Below are 20,209 nucleotides of genomic sequence, written 5' to 3' on the forward strand. Positions count from 1 at the left end.
TCTGAGCATTGGGCCATGTGCTGTAGGATGAAAAGGGGATGTGAGCAGTCGGCACAGACCCTACACAGGCAAGGATAGACCAGGGCAAGAGCACTCTCGCCTTTCAGCCCGAGCTGCCTCCCAGCACCCCCAGCCCCTCCAGGCCAATGTCTCCTGGCCGTGGCCTGCTGCTTAGCTGGACCAGCAAGGCCATCCAGGACTGGATCTGGGACACGCAGGGAACCTCAAGGCCAGCCAAGATCAGGCCTGGGACAAGCCATGAACCTCCCACATTGTACCCCTGTACTCACTGAATTGTCCCCAGGGCTGAGCCCCTCATGGTGATGGTGCCTGCTTCATGCCTCCACTGCACACATCCGACATAAGGCTTAGAGAAGAGCACACGGCTCCACGAGTGGGTTAATCCAATGAACTTGCAAACTCCTCTTTCCTTGCTCCTGCCCGGGATCTTGCAAGGAGATGAATAATCCAAGGATCTTTGATAAGATAAGAGCCCCATCCCCTGTTTCCCAGCAGTGGAGGAGGAGGGAGCGGCCTCTTCGCCAGATCCACCCCTGTGCACCCCCAATCTAGACCTCACTCTGGCCCTGACCTATGCCCTGGGTTTCTCAGGCAGATCCAGGGACAGTTTCTTCCATGACGTGATCCATCTGCCAGTGCAGGTCTCCAGGAGAGATAAAAGGATTCGGGCACAGGGTAGAGGAGCATCGGAATGGCATTCAGGGCAAAGGCAGGCGTGTGGATGGCAGGGCCCTGGCTGTCTCTGCGAGGGCCACGGGCACTGGCCACCAGAGCCTCTCTGGCGCCCAAGGCGGTGCTGCCCTTTGAAGCCATACCCCAGAGTCGCCACAACAGCTGGTTGAGGATGCTGCAGATCTGGAAGGAGCAGGGCTATGAGAACCTTCACCTGGAGATGCATCAGAACTTCCAGGAGCTGGGGCCCATTTTCAGGTGAAGCCCTCCCTACCCCTCACTGAGAACACCCAGAGTCCTCTGCGGCTGCGGGCTGCCAAGGCCCTTACCTGGCACACAGCACTGCCATTGCCCAGCTGGGCCCCGGTGCTCTGTATCCTTTGGAAGACAGGGAGGGAGTGCAGTGGGCGCTGGTCAGTGTCTTTGCACATGAACAACATTGTTCTTCACGACGGGGGAGCAAACCACGGCTCTTGCCAAGAACCCAGAGCACAGAAGCACTGAAGTTGTCGAGGTTGCAAGTAGACGGCAGAAGGACTTCCTGCCATGAAACCACTGGGCCAGGAGAAGGGAGAGGTCAGATAAGGGACTGGTTTTGCAGAGCGGGGCCCAGGGGAGGACATGGCTGTGGCCAGCAGGACTTAGTGCTTTGTCCCACAGGTATGACACAGGAGGAACACGAACGGTATCTGTGATGGACGTGGAGAGGCTGCAGGAGGTGGAGAGTCTGCACCCACGCCGGATGCTCGTGGAGCCCTGGCTGGCCTACAGACAACACCGGGGGCACAAATGTGGCGTGTTCTTGCTGTGAGAGGCGAGCTGGGATGGGGGGATGGGCAGCCTGGACACAGAGAGGAGGCAAGACAGAGAGGCCCCAAATCACCCCTGCCTGGGGCCTCAGGGTGACTGCCAAGTGCTGAGGAGCGGCCCATGGGATCCCCTATGCCCAGTGCTGGGGGAAGCAGGGCAGTGGCAGAGACATGCACAGGGCACTTTGCACATGAGAGGAGGGAGAACGGTGAGTTCTTGCATTAGGAAGCGCCCACTGCACAGCCTTGGTGGCTGCTTGCTCAGGAGCAAAGCACTGGGTGGGACCATTGCCCTGGAGGGTGTCTCATGACCCATTGACTGCGCAGCACCCCTGGTTGGGTACCAGGGAGAAGTCCTTGCTTGGCGGTAGTCAGCTGCCTACAGTGTGCCCTGAGGACAGGAGGAGGTTCTGAAGGAGGGATGACAGACTGTTGACAGCCACCACACTCCCTGTGGGGAAGTGGATTCTCTTGGGAATAGTGGAGCTTAGGCAAATAGGCACCCCTGGGGGCATCTGGGAGGGAGTCAGGACCCAGGAATGACAATTCCTGGAGAAGGCTGGGAAGGGTACATGTGCATATCTGAAGTAAGGGGTGCGCTTGTGTGTGTGTGCGTGCACGTGTGCATGTCCATGGGTTTGTATGTGGGTGCATGTGTGCATGTCTGTGCGTGAGTGTGCATGTGTATATGTATGCTGCTTGTGTACACATGTGTTTGCACATGCATTTGCAGCCATATATATTGTATGGGCTTGTGTGTTTTTGTGTTCACATTTGGAAGCATGTTATGTATGTTTGTGAGTTTGTGATTTGTGCATATATATGTGTTTGCACACACGTATTGTCTATATACACGCATGTATGTGTGAATATGCACATGCATATTTCGAATACCAGTGTCATTGTCAATCCCTACAAGCTGATGACCATAGAAAAATCAAGGTGCTTTTGCATGAATGTGGCTGAGGGCAACTTCCTGCCCAACATTCCCTGGAGGACATCCATCAGCCCCCTTGTGCTCTGGCTCTGTCTTGAGGGTATTCTGGAGATACAGTTTGGTGTCTGCCCTACAGAAGATGGAGACACTTCACAGAAACAGGCAGATGCTATGGGCACAGAGGCAGCAGGCTCAGGATGGGGAAGAGTTGGGAGATGAGAGGTCAGGCAGGGCTGGTCCCCTTTGGGGCATGGTGTGTGTGACAGGGGCAACGCGTGACAGGAGGGGCAACCTCCTGCCCTGGAGAAAAGACCTTCCCATCCAGGGAGGGCACGTGGGTGACCTGTGTGCCAGGACCGGGCATAGAAGTTCACTGGAATGAACTCCATGAACACCTGCAGCACGTTCAGGCAGAAGCCACTGTCTCATCCCCAGTTTAGCCTTGAGTGCCCTGCTTGCCAGCACCCGCAGGCTGCTCTGACTTTATCATAGCCATCACTGCTGTCTTTGGTTACTATTGCATGAAATACCTTTTTCTATACATGCATTTTCAACCTTTAGTTATCTGTACCCAAAATGAGTCTCCTGCAGACAGCATATATTTGAATCATGGGGTTTTAAATCTATTTACCAATGTCTATTTTTTGATTGAAGAATTTAATCCATTTACATTTAAAGTAAATTGTAATAAGGACAGACTTTTTTCTTTGATTTTCATATTTCTTCTATATGCCTTTTAGCTTTTTTGTTCCTCATTTCTGCATTAGTCTTATTTTGCATTTACTTAATTTTTTGTAGTGAAACATTTAAATTCCTTTAGTGTTTCCTTTTGTGTATATCCTTTAGCGATTTTATTTGTGGTTACCATAGGGATTTTCATTAACATTGTTTAATTATAACACTCGCAATTGAATTTATGCTAGCTTAACTTCAGTAATATACAAAAACTGCTCTTTTATGGTTCTGTCCCCACCCCTTTCAGTTGCTGATGACAAACTATTACCTCTTTATACATTGTGTGACCCAAACATAAACTAAATGTTTTAAATTAATTAATTTCTTAAATTATGTAGAAAAAAATTGTGAACTTATAAACCAAAGATACAATAACAGTGGCTTTTAGACTAATTTTGCTTGTCAAATGTATTAAATTCTTATATCATGTATATATAAAAAACTGTAGTGACACACCATTGCTACAATAATATTAGCTTTCATAATTGTTCATTCATTTACATTTACTGAGTTGTCTATTTCGTCATACAATTTGGGTTACTGGGTCCCGGTCCAGGCTGCAGGGGGTGGGGGGTGGATGGGGACTCTGGTCCAGGCTGCAGGTGGTGGGATGGGGGGCCCTGGTTCCCGTTGCAGGTGGGGAGAGGTGGGGACTCTGGTCCTGGCTGGCTCCTGTGCACTGTGTGGTCGGCCCCACCTTCAGATGACAGGGAGGACAGGGACAGGGCTGCTACTCTGGAGAGCCCACAGGCTCCTTGGGCGTGGCTGACAGATGCTCAGGTGACACCTGGAGCAGACAGAGGGAAGGAGCAACGGACACTCTGTGGAGACCCCAGGCCAAGAGGGAACTTGGTTTTGATAGAGGGCAAGGGTGACCTGGGAAGCCTTCCTGGAGTGGGAGGCCCTGGAGCTGGGCCTAGTTGCATGGATTCCTGTTTGTAGTCTGGGGAACACAAAATGGGGCAGAAGGTGCAGCACAGCAGAGGCAAAAACACCTTGTGCAGGCCATGAGGACCCAGGAGCTGTGACCGGCATGCCAGTGAGTGGGGAAGCCAGAAACACTGTCCTGGTGTGGAGGCTGTGCTGCCTGGAAAGGCATCGCTGTGCCAGGGCTCAGGGGTGGAGGCCCTGGGAGGGGTGCTTTGTAGGGGGTGTCCTGTGGGGATGTCCTTGTGGGGGTCCTGTAGGACTGTCCTATGAGACTGTCCTGTGCAGAGTGTTCTGTGGGACTGTTCTGTGGGGGTGTCCCCCGGAGAGTGTCCTGCGGGGGTGTCCTGTGTGGGTGCCCTGGGTGAAGCACACTCGCTCTGACTCCAGAGTCAGTACCTGCTCAGTGGGGTAGCTGCACCTTCCACACACACAGCAGCCGATGTCAAAGCCATTCGTCTTCTGCGGGGGGGGGGGGGGCACTTGAAGCTGAACCCCAGGCAGCAAATAGTCTGGCTCAGACCCTCACAGCCCCCCTTCCTGGCTCAGAGGCTATGATTCTCAGGCTGCAGGGCCTCAAGAGAAATAAGGCTGTCTGTTCCTGGCCCCCTGCCTGCAACTGAGTCCCCACTCGGGACGGGGGCCAGGGAGCCACTCCTAGGCTACTCTGAGTAAGGATGTACAGTACCTCAGTTTCCCCAGGAGTGTCCTGACAGTCCCCTGACCTTGGGCTGTAAAGAAAGGGGACACGATCACACTTGTTAGGTTCTTGGAGCGGTGGCCAGCTCCTGCTGGCTGCTATCTGAGAATTGACACTATAGGTGTGAACCTCTCAGAAAAGCTAAGCCCTGGAGTACACAGTCATGCCAGGCTGGTGTCCCCATGTCCTGACCCAGCCTAACCCTAACCCTCTTCTCCCACTGGGGAGGGAGGAACTGGAGTGGATGCCCTAGTTTGGGACTTCTGGGCACCGGTTCCCCTTGCAGCTATTCTGATTGTGATGCCTCAGGCCAACCTGACCTGTGCCCTGTGTCCTGGGGCAGCCCGGGCCCTTGCCCATGGCCCCTCCATCTGTCTGTCCAGACCCCCCTTGTGGGCCCCTTCTCAAGCTGGAGCTGCTCCCCAAGGACTCCTGCCCCTCCCCTCCCCATGCATGTGGCCACCCCACTCTCAGGGGAAGCCTAATTATTCTGGAGATGGTAATTATACAGTTGTTAATCACAGACTCTGCCACACACACCCCCCACACACACCTGTAAAGCCAGGTCATCAAGGTCAGGGCAGAGCTGCTCTAGAAGGGGGGTGACCAACTCATCCTGGCTTGCCCAGAACTTTCTTGTTATTAGCACTGAGAGTCCCACACTTCAGGAATCTCCTCTGTCCTGGGAAATAGAGGATGGTTTGTCACCCTGTCTGGAGCCCAGGTCCCAGTGCCTGGCCAAGAAGCTCTGTGGCCTCAAGACTCACATGGGGCTTTTCACCCCCCACAAGAGCCAGAAAGACACTGGAAGGAGGTCTCCACACTACCTGGCAGGACAGGGAGGTGCCACAAAGTCCACCTCTCTTCCTACAGGCCTCTGTTCAGGCTGACACCCCAGATGGGCACCCCAAGCTCCTCAGCCGGAGCCAGCCCCTGCAGTCCTAGCCCAGTGCCTGCCTCTCCTGGTCCCTCCCGGGGAGTGGCCGGTGGTCTTACCCAGGGCAGCACACAGAGCAGCCAGGAGCAGCAGCACCAGGAGAGGCCTCATCATGGGATGTCCACCAGCGACTGGGGACCCACCAGTGCGGGGGTGCCTTTATATGGCGACAGCCTGACTAGGACCAGACCTGGTAATTTATCTGGAGGATGAGCTGGGGAGAGCATGGCTGGCCTGACTCATGCCTGGACCTCCCTCTACCCTCCCCCAGGGCCCCAGAGCTCTCAGAGGTCCCCTGTGTCCCCTCTCGCCTGTCCCTTGGTCTGAGCCACAGGCCTACCTCCCTGCACGTACCAAGAGGCTCCAGTAGGTCCAGGGGAAGAAAGGCGGTTGGTGGGTGACAGCCCTGTCCTGGGTCCTGGGAGTCCTCAGAGGGCCATGGCTTGGCTCCGTGGTCTGAGGAAACCGGCCCGCCCACAGCTCTTCTCAGTGTGCACAGCCATGTCCCCTCTGCCCTGCCCAGTGCACCAGGGCGGGGAGGGAGGTGCCAAACCCATTCTAAGGGGAACTGGGGCACTGTAGGCTGAAAGAGGGCTTTGGACCTGCACCCCTTAATCTTCAGTGTTGTGATCCCCTGGGCATCTGCTTACAACGCTGATGCTGCCTGAGGACGCTCTGCTTTCCTGGTGCTCTTGGACCAGGCCAGAGCCAGAGGTGAACAGGGGCAGCTCTGGCCCCGTCTGAGTCACTGTCCATCTGGCGCCAGACCAGGCTCAGGGGACAACAGAGTGACACGGGGGGCACGGGTGTCCCACGGATGCGGGAAATGGTCCGTTCGGAGTGGGGCTGTCCCATTGCTGTCCCAGAGGCTGAGGGGTGGGAGTTGATGCCACCTGGTGTCTGTCCTCCATCCCCTCAACAGCTCCCACACTCAGAGGATGCCCCTCCCCAGGCCTCCCGGGCTCCTGCAGTCTCCTGCAGCCTCCTCTTCCTCACTTCCTGTCTGCCCTCCGCAGCCCTTGCATGGGCCACCCACACCCCCTCCGGGCCCTTGCTGAGGCTGAGCCTTGTGGCCGGAACACTCTTCCTCCATCCCCACCCAGCAAGGTCCTCCTTGTCTGGAGCACTCTTAGACCCCTTTGCCTGGGCCTGGGCCCCTTTCCAGACGCTGCCGGGAGCCCAAGGGGCCTCATCTCCCTCTGGCCTGCCCGCAGGGTGGGGGCTGGGAGGTGGGGCTGGATGCCCCTCGGGGGGCCACTCGGGAAGGGGCCAGGGGTGGGCAGTGCAGGGCCCACTTGAGGACTCGGACTGGCTCTCTCTGTGCACCCCCTCCCAACACCAAGGCCAGGGAGCCTGGAATTTAAATTCTCCCTAGGCTTTCCTCCGGATGGTGTTGACAGTATATTTGTTAACAGTATTTTATTTGAACTGTTCTTTAGCTTCTTTCAGAACTTCCATATTTCTGGGTGCACGGCGTGTGGGCCCATCTTTGCCTCAGCCCAACATGATACAGAAGAGCCCACCCTCCTCAGAACACCGGAGGGGACCACGGAGGGCTGAAAGTGGAGTTCTGATCACTGCCCCTGGGATAAGTGCATGTCTGTGCCCCAAGGCGCGGCAGGTGCTGGCTGGGCCATCCCAGTGCGCCACACCCTGCAGCCTGCTCCATTCAGCTCCTCCCACACCGTCCACTCCGTGTCACCTCTGAGCTTGGTGGTCTCCTGGCCATGGACCGAGATGGTGTGGGAGTCCCAGCCAGGCCCTGCAGTTCTCAAGGGCTTGGCCATGCCCAACAGCCCCTGGCTTCCCAGGTCCCTAGCCCAGCCCTGCCTAGAGCTTTCCCGGGACGGGGACCGGGCACTTTCGCAGATGCCACCTCAGACCTCTACCCAGGGCTAAGAAAGTTTCCTCACTCTGCTCTGGAGCAGGAGGTCGGGAAAGGTGTGATGGAAGCAAGACTGGCGCTGGCAGGGAGAGCTGGGCAGTGCCCAGGCCCTAGCCTCAGAGGGAAGGGGGAGGGTCAGAGCGTGCCCCCAGAGTGGGCATCTGCAGTAGGAGGGCCCCGATGGGTGTCTCAAGGCGGCAGCGTTACTCCAGCTCTCCCCGCAGGGCTCTGCCTGGGGAAAGGGAGGCCTGTGCAAGCTGCCCCTGCCATCTTGGACTATGACAAGCCTCCTCTCCCTGAACCCAGACCTCTTCCCCGCCCTCTCCTAGCGCCCTGGTAGCCTGGTCACAGGGGTCTGCCCGTGAGGGTGCAAAGGGGACGTGGGCCCCAGAGGCAGCAGGAGGGGGTGAGAGAAGCAGGGTGCTGGGTTCCCCCCCTGCCCTGAATAGTGAACCAACTGGCGCCAGGCTGGGGATCCCGGTTGCTGGGGGAGCAGGGACAAGGGGCTGTGGGCGGGAGGATGTGCGTGAGTGTGAGTGCCCTGGCTCACAGTAAGAGAAACAGCCACGGTCAGGTAACTCCAGTGGGGCCTGTGTGCAGGCCGGCGGTACCAGGGGCCACTCCCTGGAGAAGGTGGGCTGCATTTTGATGGATGAGGGAGGGGGGTTCTCGAAAGCAGGGGACTACCTGGGGTAGAGCGGACCAGGCAGGGCCAGACTATCCCTGAACTTCTCAGCTTCTTAGCGCAGGCAGAGTGGGCTGGGGCCAGGACAGGACTCACAGCAGGGTCTGTGTGCTGGCTCTGTGAGGCTGCAGAGGGATTTGAGAAATGCTGAACTCAATGGTCCCAAAGGGCCTTTCGGAGGCAAAGATGCTGCAGCTCCCCGGGTGGGGTGCTGAGCTGGGCCCTGGGGTTGTGGGAGAGCCTGAGGGCAGTGGCTGCCCAGGCTGGACTATGGTGGGTGGAGGAATGCAGCCCGACTGCCGCATGTCCCCGTCTGGCTGGGGGTGGGTTGTGCCCCAGGCATCACTCCTTTAAAAGCTGGGCATGTGCACACGCTCCTAGGGCTTCTTCAGCCTGGCATTAGACTCAGCTCCCTAGAGAGGTTGAGAGGGGACAGGGGCACAGGGGATCCCGGTCTCAGGGTGGCAGGACAGGTGAGGGAGCCAGGGAAGCCCTGCCAGCCCAGAAGAGCTGATCCCACCTCCAGGAGGGACCTGGGACATCAGTTAGGAGCCTAAGGCCTCCAAGTGAGCCAGTGGTTGGGTCCTGCTCCTACTCTAGTCCTCCCTCCTCCTCCCTCCTGCCTCCCCTCCTCTTTCTTCCCCTCCTTCTACTTTGTCTCCTTCCTGGAGCCCCTCTCCCCTCTCCCTCATGAGGCTCCTCCCTCTCCCCCTTTCTCCCCTCCCTTCCTCTCCCCCAGCCCCTCTGACCTGTGCTGGGGGCTGAGGCTACAGAGGCTTCAGGCACAGGCCCTGGAGAGGGGGCAGGCCTTGCCACTGCACTGAGTCCCCAGAAGTCCTGAGGACGTGTTCCCTGCCCACCTGGATGCTTGGACACCCACACCCACCTCATTGGAGCCTTTAACCAGCAGGCCGAGGGGCTCATTGACTTGGCTTTGCAGTGAGGACGCACTTTATAGACCACACCTCAAGGCCTGCATGGCCGCCCCCACCTGCTGCCTGCTGTGTCCTACCACACCCCCACACCCCAAGACCTCCCAGAGCCCGTCTCGCCTGCGGTGCCCTCCCTGTCCCGGGCTTGGAGCAGGTGGGGCCTGAGTGGTGCCCAAGCAGTGTGAGCTTGCCCAATAGTGGGGCTTCATGCAAGAGAAACTGAGTCTGAGTGGGGGTTGGGGAAGAGCCAGGTGGAAAGGAGATGTGCTGGGCTTGGGCCTCCTGTGGCCATGCGGCCCACGGGAATCTTTGTGTCAGGGGAGAGCAGTCCCCTGGTTCAGGCCCTGGGCTGGGACCAGAGTCCAAGAGAATCCCAGCTCCTCCCTCAGGGAGAGACACAGGGGTCTAGAAAAGCACCTACAGCCAAGCCCGCTCACCCATGCTGTGGGGTGCTGGGCCTGCCCCCCATCTGCCCCCCAAGCCTCCATTTTGCCATCTGAAGAATAAGAGTGACAGTGGTGACAACTACTACCAGAGGATGCCCCGGGTTAGGGCTTATCAACCGGACGAGGAGACCCAAAGTCCAGCTGAATAATCAAGCAGTGCCCTCCCAGCGCTGGCATCTTGGCCCCAACACCTTCTTCCAGTGGAAGGAGGGAAGGCTCCTGGGAGGTCGCTGACTCTAGGGGTGGGACAGGAGGAATACAAGATGAGTCTGAAGTGCTTTTTTGCTTTTTAAGGTCTTTATTGACATATAGTTTACATGCCATAAAAGTCACCCGTTTAAAGTGAACAGTGCATTGGCATATTCACAGAGTTGTGCGAGCATCACCACAGTCTACCTTTGGAATATTTTTACTACTCCAAAAGGAAACCCGCGCTCCTCAGCAGCCACGCCCCACTGCTCCTCCCTCAGCCCGATCACCCGACTCTGCTTTCTGTCTCTGTGGCTTTGTCTGTCCACTCTGCACATTTCATGTAAGTAGGGTCACACAGCATGTGGCCTTTTGTGTCTGGCTTTTCTCACTCAGGGGACGTTTTCAAGCTCATCTGTGCTGTAGCCTGTCACTGCTTCGTCCCTTTTGAGGATGGAATGACATTTCACCATGTGGTCGACCACATTGTGTTCATCGGGCGTCAGTCGATGGACGTTTGGGTTGTGGAGCATCGCGTGGGGCCGGAGAGAAAGGAAATCCTAAAAGCTAAAACCCAAAATGATGGGCCTTGTCAGAGGGGTCCAGAAGGCAGCTGAAAACTCTTCCCACAGCCAGAGCTGGAACAATTTGAGCAGCAAAGTAACAATGTTGGATTATAACCCTGTGCGTAAGATAAATGCCTATGGGCCCCTATGTGGTATAAATGGTTGAAGGAAGAAGCAAATGAGGAACAGACAGGTCTTCTATACATAAGAATTCCAAAAAATCTACATAGATACTCTGCCCTCAAGGAGCTTAGATTGCCACTCCTCACTGTGGCTGCTCTCAGGGACTCCTCCCAGCAAGCAGGGTGTGGGAAAGGCGGGCGGGGAGTGGTGGAGGCGCACTAGGAGGGAAACCTGGCAAATACCACATCATCCAAGTGGTCAAAGTCAGCATCGACAGTGACGAGTCCCGATGATAGTGTGGCCCCCGGATCCTCCTCTGTGATGAAAATGGGCTTCGCTTCCGCTGTGGTCTTCCAAACACGTCACCCCAGCCTACCCATGGGAAACCACCAGCGGAACCCCCCTTGAGAAACAGTCTACAAAATACCTGACCAGTACTCCTGAGAACTGTCCAGGTCATCAAAAACAAGAAAAGTCTGTGAAACTGTCACAGTCCAGAGGAGGGTAAGGAAACACGATGAGGAAGTGTCATGTGGCCTCCTGGACGGGACCCTGGAACAGAAAAAGATGTTAGAGCTGCGGTGCCCGAGCTACTGGGCTGTGAGGTGGAGCTCGGGCGGTGGTACCAGTCACCTCGCTGCCACTCACCCCCTGGCACGCCTCTCCCCTTCCAAAGTTTCATGGAAGATAATTTTTCCGTGGCTGGGTGGGGGGAGTGGATGGAGGCGCAGTGGAGCTGTGCTCTGTGCCCCTGTTCCCAACAGGCCGTGGTTGGTACTGGTCCCCGGCCAGGGGCTTGGGGACTGCAGCATTAGAGGAAAAGGAAGGAAATCTGAATAAAGTGTGGCCTTTAGTTAATAATAATGTATCAGTGTTGGTTCATTGTCACAAATGGACCAGGGGGATGTAAGATGTTAAAACAGGGGTATCTGGGTGTGGGGAATGTGGGAACTGTCAGTACCACCTTTCGCAACTTTTCTGTAAATCTAAAACTACTCTAAAATAAGAAGTTTCTGTCAAAAATGTAGCAATACCTCCAGAAGTGACTAGCAGAGCCGTGGGGGGCAGTCACCACCCTTCCTGTGGCCAAGCAGTGACCCCGCTTGCGGCTCTGCCGCCCCTGCCCCTGGAAGGCGCCACCGTGGGGCTGGCTTTGCTGTGCAGGCGGCAGCACCGTCTTTCTGTAGCTTGAAGAAGACCTGGAAATGGTCCGTCTCAGGAGATAAAGTGCCAAGATGATGAAGCCACGACCAGGTCCATGCCCATTGTCAACAGAAAAGAAGCCAAACTCTGCAAAATAATTTAAAGATGCTTATTCTGAGCCCAATTGGAGGACCATAACCCAGAGCCACCACACCCAAGAAGCCTTGAGCAAGTGGACTCGCTGGGGCTGGGTTCCAGTTTGGTTTTATGCATTTTAGGGAAACAGGAATTACAGGTAAAGTCATCAATCAATACATGGAAGGTGTCCGTTGGTTTGGCCTGAAAAGGTGGGACAGCTCAACGGGGGCTTACAAGTCATAGGTGGATTTAGGGATTCTTTAGTTGACCATTAGCTGAAAGAGTTAGGCTTTGTCCAAAACCAGGAAATCAGTGGAAAGGAACACTTGAGTTAAGATAAGGGTCTTCTATCCTTTATGTGATGCTATATGGGAAGTAAACCTCATCATAAAATCCTGTTTACTGAGATTTTATCATCTGTAGGCGTGACTCACCAGGCCCCCTTAGAACGGAATTTGGGCCAAAGAAAAAGATCAGAGTTTAGTCCTCACCATCCATCATCATTCCACAACGGATATTCTAATTTCCAGGCAAGGCTTAGACCTGGAACCTGGTCACACCCTTGTCACACACCATGCCCTTATCTTGCTCACCTTCTGAGCCCTGCCCCTGGTTGTAGGGATTGGATGATGTAACCTTAGGATCTAAGATCAGAGTTTGGGGGAAGCAAAAAAATGCCGGTTTGCTCAGGGGCACAGAGAACCCTTCAAAGGGCTCAAAGAGCAGCTGGGAATTCAAGGTGGTGGGGCTCTTTGAGGGAGCACCGAGGTGAAAGTCGAGCATTCCAAGGTGTCCCAGGGCACCTGCCCTTGGCCATCCTTGCTTCTTCTGACTCCTTTCCTTCCTGCTGGAAGCCGGGTGCTGCAACCCCTGCCTCCTGCTGTCTCTGTCCTCCTGTAGCAGGGAGGACACCAGCTTTTCTAAACCCACCCTGGGGGAGGCTGGCCTTGGGTTCCGGTTTTACTGAGTGCTGCAAAGGGCTGCACCTCAGCTGCTTGCCCAGGCATGTCCTGGCTGCCCGCCTCCCTGAGCTGTGCTGGCTCCCTCAGGAGGAGGCCTGGGGAAGGGAGGTAGAGGACACAGGTACTTCTCCCTGGTTCCCAGGCAGGCTGGGTGCACATTCCGGCAGGTCTGGCAGCCAGGAGCCAGGATGCAGGGGAGCTGCTGGTATATTCCAGGAGAAAAGAGGTGGCGTACTGGATCAACCAAGGTGGCCTGGCCCCCGCCCTGCCCCACGGTCCACTCCCAGGATCCTTCAGGGCACATGGGGACAGCTCGACCTGCCTTCCCGTGCACCCTGGGACTGAGCCACGGGCTGCTCCTGCAGGGCCTACAGATAGGGGCACTGGAGGTGGGCCAGGAAGGGTGAATAGGGGAGAAAAGCCACAGTAGGGGCCCAGTGAATGTGGCAGTCCTCTCAGGGAATATTCGCCTCTCTCTGAACATGCCGCTCTGCAGTTCTTTTTAGCACATGGGACAGAAATTTCAGCAACCCCGGGCAGAGCCTGGCTGAGGAGTTTGATGTGCCATCCTGTGTACTGTGATGTCCCAGCCTCCCTCTAGCAGCCCCTGCTGGCAAAGCGGCTCACGGAGTTGTCGCCTGCCCCAGCATAACACAGAGGTTGGGCTGGCAGCCAAGTTCATCCCTTCGCCACAGCTGGGCAGCCAAGGCAGGGCGCCCCTGGGGACCCCTTCCACTGTGTGGAACAGAGGGGACAGGCACCCTGGCCCCTGCGCTTTGAACCCAGCTCTCTTAAGCCCTGCAGTGCTGCCAGCCAGTGACCGGGCACCGTGGGGACTGTTCCTGCCATGGGCCCCTCGTAGGGCAACTTTGGCTGGACGTCTCACGGACCTGGCTGACATCTCAGAATGGCCCTGCCACCTAGGAACATTCCAAGTTTCCACCTCCTTCCGCAGCTGCCAGAGCTGTTCCTGCCATGGGCCCCTCGTAGGGCAACATTGGCTGGACGTCTCACAGACCTGGCTGACATCTCAGAATGGCCCTGCCATCTAGGAACCTCCCACCTCCTTCCGCAGCTGCCAGAGCCGCATGGCGTCCCATGGCTCCCACGGCCCACTGCCGTTCCCCCTTCCGTCCTTCGCAGGCCTTTCTCACGCAGTGTTCTTGCACCTCAAATCCCGAACTGGCGTCTGGTGTGCACTAAGTGATCACACACTCACAGCCCTTCTACACGAGAGCCCCCATCTCATCCCAGCCACTGGTCCCCGCCCCGCACCTGTTTCCTGCCTCTCACACACGCACGTACATGCAACACACACCTATGCACACTCAGATGTGCCATTTCACATTTTCACCAGCAGTGTGTGAATGATCCAATTTCTGTGTATTCTTGCCAGTCTTCGGTGTCGTCACCACGAGACAGGGTCTGGCTCTGTCGCCCATGCTGGAGTGCAGTGGCACAATCATAGCTCACTGCAGCCTTGAACTCCTGGGCTCAAGCGAGCCTCCTGCCTTGGCCTCCCAAATAGTTGGCATGTACCATCACACCCAGCGTGGTGTTGTCACTCATTTTTATTTTAGCCATGCTCATAGGTGTGTGGTGATATCTCACTGTGGCTTGAATTTGCATTTCATAAAGCAGAACAATGTTGAACATTTTTTCATGTGTTCATTTGCCACCCATATCTGCTTGTTGATGAACGTTCATGTGTCTGGCCAATTTTCTACTTGATTTTTTGTGTGTGTTTCTGTGGAGTTTTAAGAGTTCTTTATTTATTTTAGATAAGTCTTATTTGTCAGATGTGTGGCTTGCAAATACTTTCTCCCAGTCTGTAGCTTGCCTTTTCATCCTCTTAACTCCATCATTAGTAGAGCAAATGTCCTAATTTTGGTGAAATCCAACTTATCAATCGTTCCTTTTATGGATTAAGCTTTTGGTATCGACTCTAAGAACTCTTTGCCTAGCCACAGATTGCATTGTTTTTTATGTCTTTTTAATGTAGAAATGTCATCGTTTTTATTCCTGATATTATTTGTGCCTTCTCTGAGTGATGATCAATCTTTCTAGTGATTTACAAGGTTTATTAGTTTTTTGAGCAAAACAACTTTTGATTTTATTGATTCTTCTGTGAATTTTCTGTTTCCTTAGTTTCTGCTTCTTTCTAATGTCTTTGGGTATATTTACTATCCTTTTTCTAATTTCTTGAAATAGTTACTCAGATATCGTTCAGATGTTTTCTCATGAATGTATGATTTAAGATCACAAATTTCTGTTAAGCATGGCTTTAGCACGTTCTGTCATGTCTACATTATAATTTAATATAAATATTTTCTAAATTCCATTGTGATTTTGAGACTGAGGATATTTAGAACTTTATTGCTTAACCTCCACACATTTTGGGATATTTTAATTATTGTTATTAGTTTCTCATTTAATTTCACTATGGCCAAAAACATACTCCAGATGATTTTAGGCCATTGAAATTATTTAGATTTGCTTTATACTCGGCACATGGACAAAACTTTGATGAACGACGTTCCACGTACATCGTGGAACATTTCATGTTCTATAAAAAGACTGATTTTTTCAGTTGTTGGGGGCAGTGCTCTATGTATGTTATTGGGCCAAGATTATTGCATATCTTTATTAATTTGCCAGCTTGTTCTACCACAGGCTGAGAGAAGTATGTTGAAACCTACCAGTTCATCTTTTATTTCTGGTAATGTTGGCTTTATATATCTTGAGGCTACGTTAATTGATGCACATAAATTTAGAATTCTTATGTCCACCTGCTGGATTTACCGTTTTACAACTGTGAAAAACCCTCCATTATAGTAATGTTTCTTGTATTGGTATCGCCTTTGTCTGATAGCAGAAACTTTACAGACCTCTTGTGTTTAGTAAGGACGCCACAGCGCCAGCCCCACTCTGCAAACCCGGCTCTGCTAGGCCAGCTCGGGCCATGCTAGGCTCCCCCGCTAGGGGCGCCAGAGAAGGGGGCGAGGCTGGGGCGGAGGCAGGGATGCGCTCCTTCCCGCCTGCTTCCGTTTTCTGTCCGCCGCTCCGGAGCCTGCGCTGTTGAGCCGGCGCGCGGGCTGTAGCTGACATCCGGCCCCGCCGCCGTGGTCCTCTGCGTGGGGCCGGGGCCCTGCGCGCTGTTACTGATAGGGCTACTTAGAGTGGGAACCCGAAACATATCAGAAAGCCTGTGAAACAAAAGCCGCGGGAGTCTGGGGAGTCCGAGGCTGCAAATCTAACTTGGACTACAAGCAGCTGCAGCCAGGCGAGCATTCCTATGCCCCATGAGAGGGAGGAAGCTACGTCCGTCCCGTGTCTGTGCAGGTGGTACTCCCTCGGGAAAAGCCCTCTATAAAACCCAAGGCTCTCCCCTCCCTCGGGGAGGACGCTCTTTGGCCTCCACCCGTCTGCCCTCGGATGCTCAAAATAAAACGGCATTTTGGTACACGTAAGGCTTCCTGTGTCTCCCCCTGGGCTCCGGACCTAGTTACCTCCTGTCTTTTCCCTTTGTGACTCCAGGTCGGGAGGTGGCAGTTAGCTCTCAGGGTTGCCGTTTCCCTGCCACGTGGGTTGGCAAACTGCAGCCTACACGCCAAATCCATCTATTTTTGTGCGCTAAGAATTTTATTTAACTGTACTACTATCAATAATAATACATTTTAAGTGTAATATTTAAATAGTTTCTTGTTTATTTAGGGAAAAAAGAATTTTCCATGAATAGATATGAAATTCAAATACGTTTTATTGGAACAACTATTTTTATTCATTTTCATACTTACTATCTCTCAGAACAATGCTTGGGGATTAAAATACTTTTGATTCCATTCTTCCCTCTGCCACGTTCTGTTACTATGGTCGTAGATAATACTTTACACTATATTCACTGTGTTAAATATGCTGTATAATTCTTTAACTCTATAAAATATGCTGTATATTTCTTTAACTCTATATATTAAATCCCCAACACTCTCGTTATTATCGTTTATACAATAGATATCCATTTCTATTAACTCACATATTCTTTCCATTGCTTCTTATTTTTTCCTGCATTTGTTGTGTTGGAGATAATTTTTCTCTACCTTTTGTATTTCCCTTGGTGTGATAAATTCTATCATACTTTGTTTTTCTGTCTTTACTTTTGAATTTCGAAGGGTATTTTTGTTTTGTGTAAAGTTATGGATGAGCAGCTATTTCTTCCAGCAGTTTGACAATGTCATTCCACTATCTTCTTCTGCAACTGGGTCCATAAGCAAGAAAACATTTTTTTTGTTGGTTTTTGTTGTTGTTGTTGTTGTAGTTCTCCATGTTTCAAGTTCCCAGGCCAGTAAGATTTGCTGACCAGAACTTTGTAACTTTCTGTTGCACTGACATATTCCCTTTTAAGTTTCTTTCCCAGAAACAGTGCAGCCTCCTTGCAGCCCCGAGATAACTAGAAAGCCTCACACCCGCTTCACACTACCTGTGTACCACCTCACACAACCTGTTTGTCCCAGAAGATAAGTGATACCCCCACCACATAGTGTGTCCCAGGATCCACTGAGCCTGTCACAAGGCTGAAAGAAAGGCCAATATGAAACCCCTCTAGCTCATTATTCTACTGAGATTCCTGCCCTGGGAGGGACTTACCTAACTCCATTTTTTGATCATGGGATGATCTAAAATTATGATCATTGATGTGGTGGCATCATTTCTCACTGAGCTTGTATGCCCTACCCTCAACCCCAAACACTCCCCTCGTGCATTATTCATTTCAGCTCCAGAAAAAGCCCTGACCGTTGACTGGGGAGGTGGATTTGGGGCTGTTTATACCTCCCTCCTTGCAGTAGGTGTGTCCCCTGCAATAAATCCTTTCTTCTTGGACAATCCTCCTTGTCTCAGCAATTGGCTTTCTGTGTGGCAAGCAACACTGAATCCCCGCTGTGGGTTCGTTAACACTTTCATTACTTACATTTTTCTTATTGGAACTTGGTTATTAGTCTTATTGTTGCTTCTTTAAGTATTGGGGCTGTCTCCTCTGGCTGCATTTAATATTTTCTTGTTATTTTTGGTTTTCAGCAGTTTTGCTCTGATGTGCTTAGGTATGATTTTTCTTTATATCTATTCAATTTCTTAGAGTTTCTCAAATCTGTGGTTTTGTATCTTCAATCACTTTTCAAAAATTATCTGCTGTATCTTGAAATATTGTGTCTGTCTCTTGAAATATTGTGTCATTTCTCTTCTGCCTCTTGGTGGATCTGTGTTTTATCAATTAGCTACTGCTGCATAATCAGCCACCCCAAAGTTCACGAATGCAAAACATCCATCATTTATTATCATTCATCTATGTATCTATGGGTAGGCTCAGTTCAGCTGGGGAGCTCTGCTTCTCAGCACAGATCTTGAGTCAACTAGGATGAGTCAACTCTTTCTGTTTCTTATTCTCATGGTACAAATGGACTAGCTGCAGCAGTTTCTTCTCATAATGATGGTGGAGGCATCAGGAAGCAACCCCAATCACACAAGCTCATATCAAGTCTTTGCTTTTGTCACACCCATTCATAGCTCACTGCCTGAAGCGAGTCACATAACTAAGTCCAAAGTTAAAGTCAGAAAAATAGACCCAGCCTTTGGTTGGAGAGAGACTGCAAAGTTATATGGTGGAGAGTGTTGTATGGGGCCAATAATTAGATCTATGTATATATTTTCACCATGTCCCAGATATCCAGCTCTTTTCTATATTTTCAGTTTTTTTGAAATTTTATAATCTTGTTAGAGTATAAGGAGGAGGGGAGAGGAATAGGTTTTGTCCATGGCGGGGACTGACCAGCCAAAAAGAGATAGAGAAACCACAAAATGGAGGTATGGCCAGGGCCACAACTGGAATCAACTGGTCCATGTGCACTGGGAGATTTCAAGTGTCCTTAACTGACTGTGGGTTCATTCCCATCTGATTAGCATTGCAGATTTGCTGCCCCCCGCCCCCCCCCAGCTCCCATGGGCAATCAAAGGGAATTCTGGGAATTGTGCATGTGCACAAAGTAGGTAGTTACATAACCTCAAGATGTCAAACACCCAAGGGTGGGAAGTGAAAACTCCACCTAAAGAAAGGAGGGGACAGTTCATTTACCATAGAAAAGTGTGTCAGTATTAGAAACTCAGGGTCATCTCCACTTGCAGAGATAAACCTGAACCCTCTCTGGAATGTACTGTGCTTAATAAATCTTGCTGTGTGGCTTGTTTGCATCTGTCTTGCCTGCTCATTTGTTCCATCAACCCAGTCTCAGTAACCATCCTTCGGTACTGACACAAAAGAACCAGGGAATGCATGAAGCTGACATTGCACTTGAACCTGACAATCTTCAGTCTGGTATTTTCTACCTACTGCTCTTCTTGTTTACCACTCCTTTCTTTGATTATCTAATGTGCTGTTAAATTCAGCTCTCAATCCTTTCCACCATACTCTTGATTTCTATTTCATTAAGTTCTGTCACTTTATTTTCTTAATACTAATTTCTAACCTTTAAAATTGAGTGTTTAATTCATTATTTTCCCAATTGTCTTCTCTGCTAGTCTAAACATTTACATTTCTAACTGCTTATAAATTTCTCCCTGGGTACTGCTTTAGCTTTATCCTAAAGTTCTGTTTTGTTTTCTGTTTCTGTGTAGACTTTTGTTAACTGTTCAAATTAAAGTATTTTAAAATTTTCATTTTGGTTACTGTTGTGAAAATATGATTGAGGAATTAATGGAATGTGGCTCATCAGATCATTATTCTATTGTATAACCCAGTATTACTATATTAAAGGCAGAAACAGGAGTTTTCAGGGTTTTGCCCTGAAGGAATGTGTGGACTCAATGGTTCACTTATTAGAGGCTGCTATCATGGGAGAGCTCTCAAATCTCCGGTAGGGATGTTTTCCAGGAAGGCTTCCCGGTATCTCGAAATCTATGAGCTTCCCTGTGTCTTGAAAGACAAGACAAGGCAAATATGGCCCACAGGATGGGAGCCGGAGACAGTGAGTGCACTTTGCCCAGAGATGTGCCCCCGTTGTTATAAACAGCCTGTTTTATAGAGATGGGCTTCCTGCTCTCTCCTGTCTGTCTACCTTTAAGTCCACCATAACTAATCAAAGATATATAGAGTCAAGATATATAGAGTCTAGTATACTAATCAAGATATACTAATCAAGATATATAGAGTCACTATACCTCTTGTTTTATCTTTGTTAATTGACAACTACCTCTTATAAGCTAGCCCCTGAACAACTTTGTACCTGTTTGTTCACCTAGATTAGAAGCCCCTTGAGAGGACTTTTGACCCTAACCCACTACCTGTATCCCCTAGCAACTGCATTTCCTGATATGCAAATATGTTACCCTGACCACTGGTAATTGATGTCTGGGA

The 20,209-nt window shown here is 51.7% G+C and overlaps 1 protein-coding gene across 1 annotated transcript; it reads left to right on the forward strand.

The window, feature by feature from the left end:
* Window positions 1–712: 712 nt before the first annotated feature.
* LOC105864800 (cytochrome P450 11B1, mitochondrial) lies at window positions 713–1,504 on the forward strand. Its single transcript, XM_012752932.3, has 2 exons — window positions 713–951; window positions 1,354–1,504. The coding sequence occupies exons 1-2, from the start codon at window positions 713–715 to the stop codon at window positions 1,502–1,504; spliced, it is 390 nt and encodes a 129-aa protein (XP_012608386.3).
* Window positions 1,505–20,209: the final 18,705 nt, after the last annotated feature.

The sequence above is a fragment of the Microcebus murinus genome, chromosome 7 (genome assembly GCF_040939455.1).
Source record: "Microcebus murinus isolate Inina chromosome 7, M.murinus_Inina_mat1.0, whole genome shotgun sequence".
Lineage (NCBI taxonomy): Eukaryota > Metazoa > Chordata > Mammalia > Primates > Cheirogaleidae > Microcebus > Microcebus murinus.

Excerpts from the sequence above, each read along its gene's own strand:
- LOC105864800 (XM_012752932.3), top strand. The coding sequence starts at position 713 with ATGGCATTCAGGGCAAAGGCAGGCGTGTGGATGGCAGGGCCCTGGCTG. Across the intron at positions 952-1,353 it reads GAGCTGGGGCCCATTTTCAG|GTATGACACAGGAGGAACAC; the intron begins GTGAAGCCCTCC and ends TTTGTCCCACAG.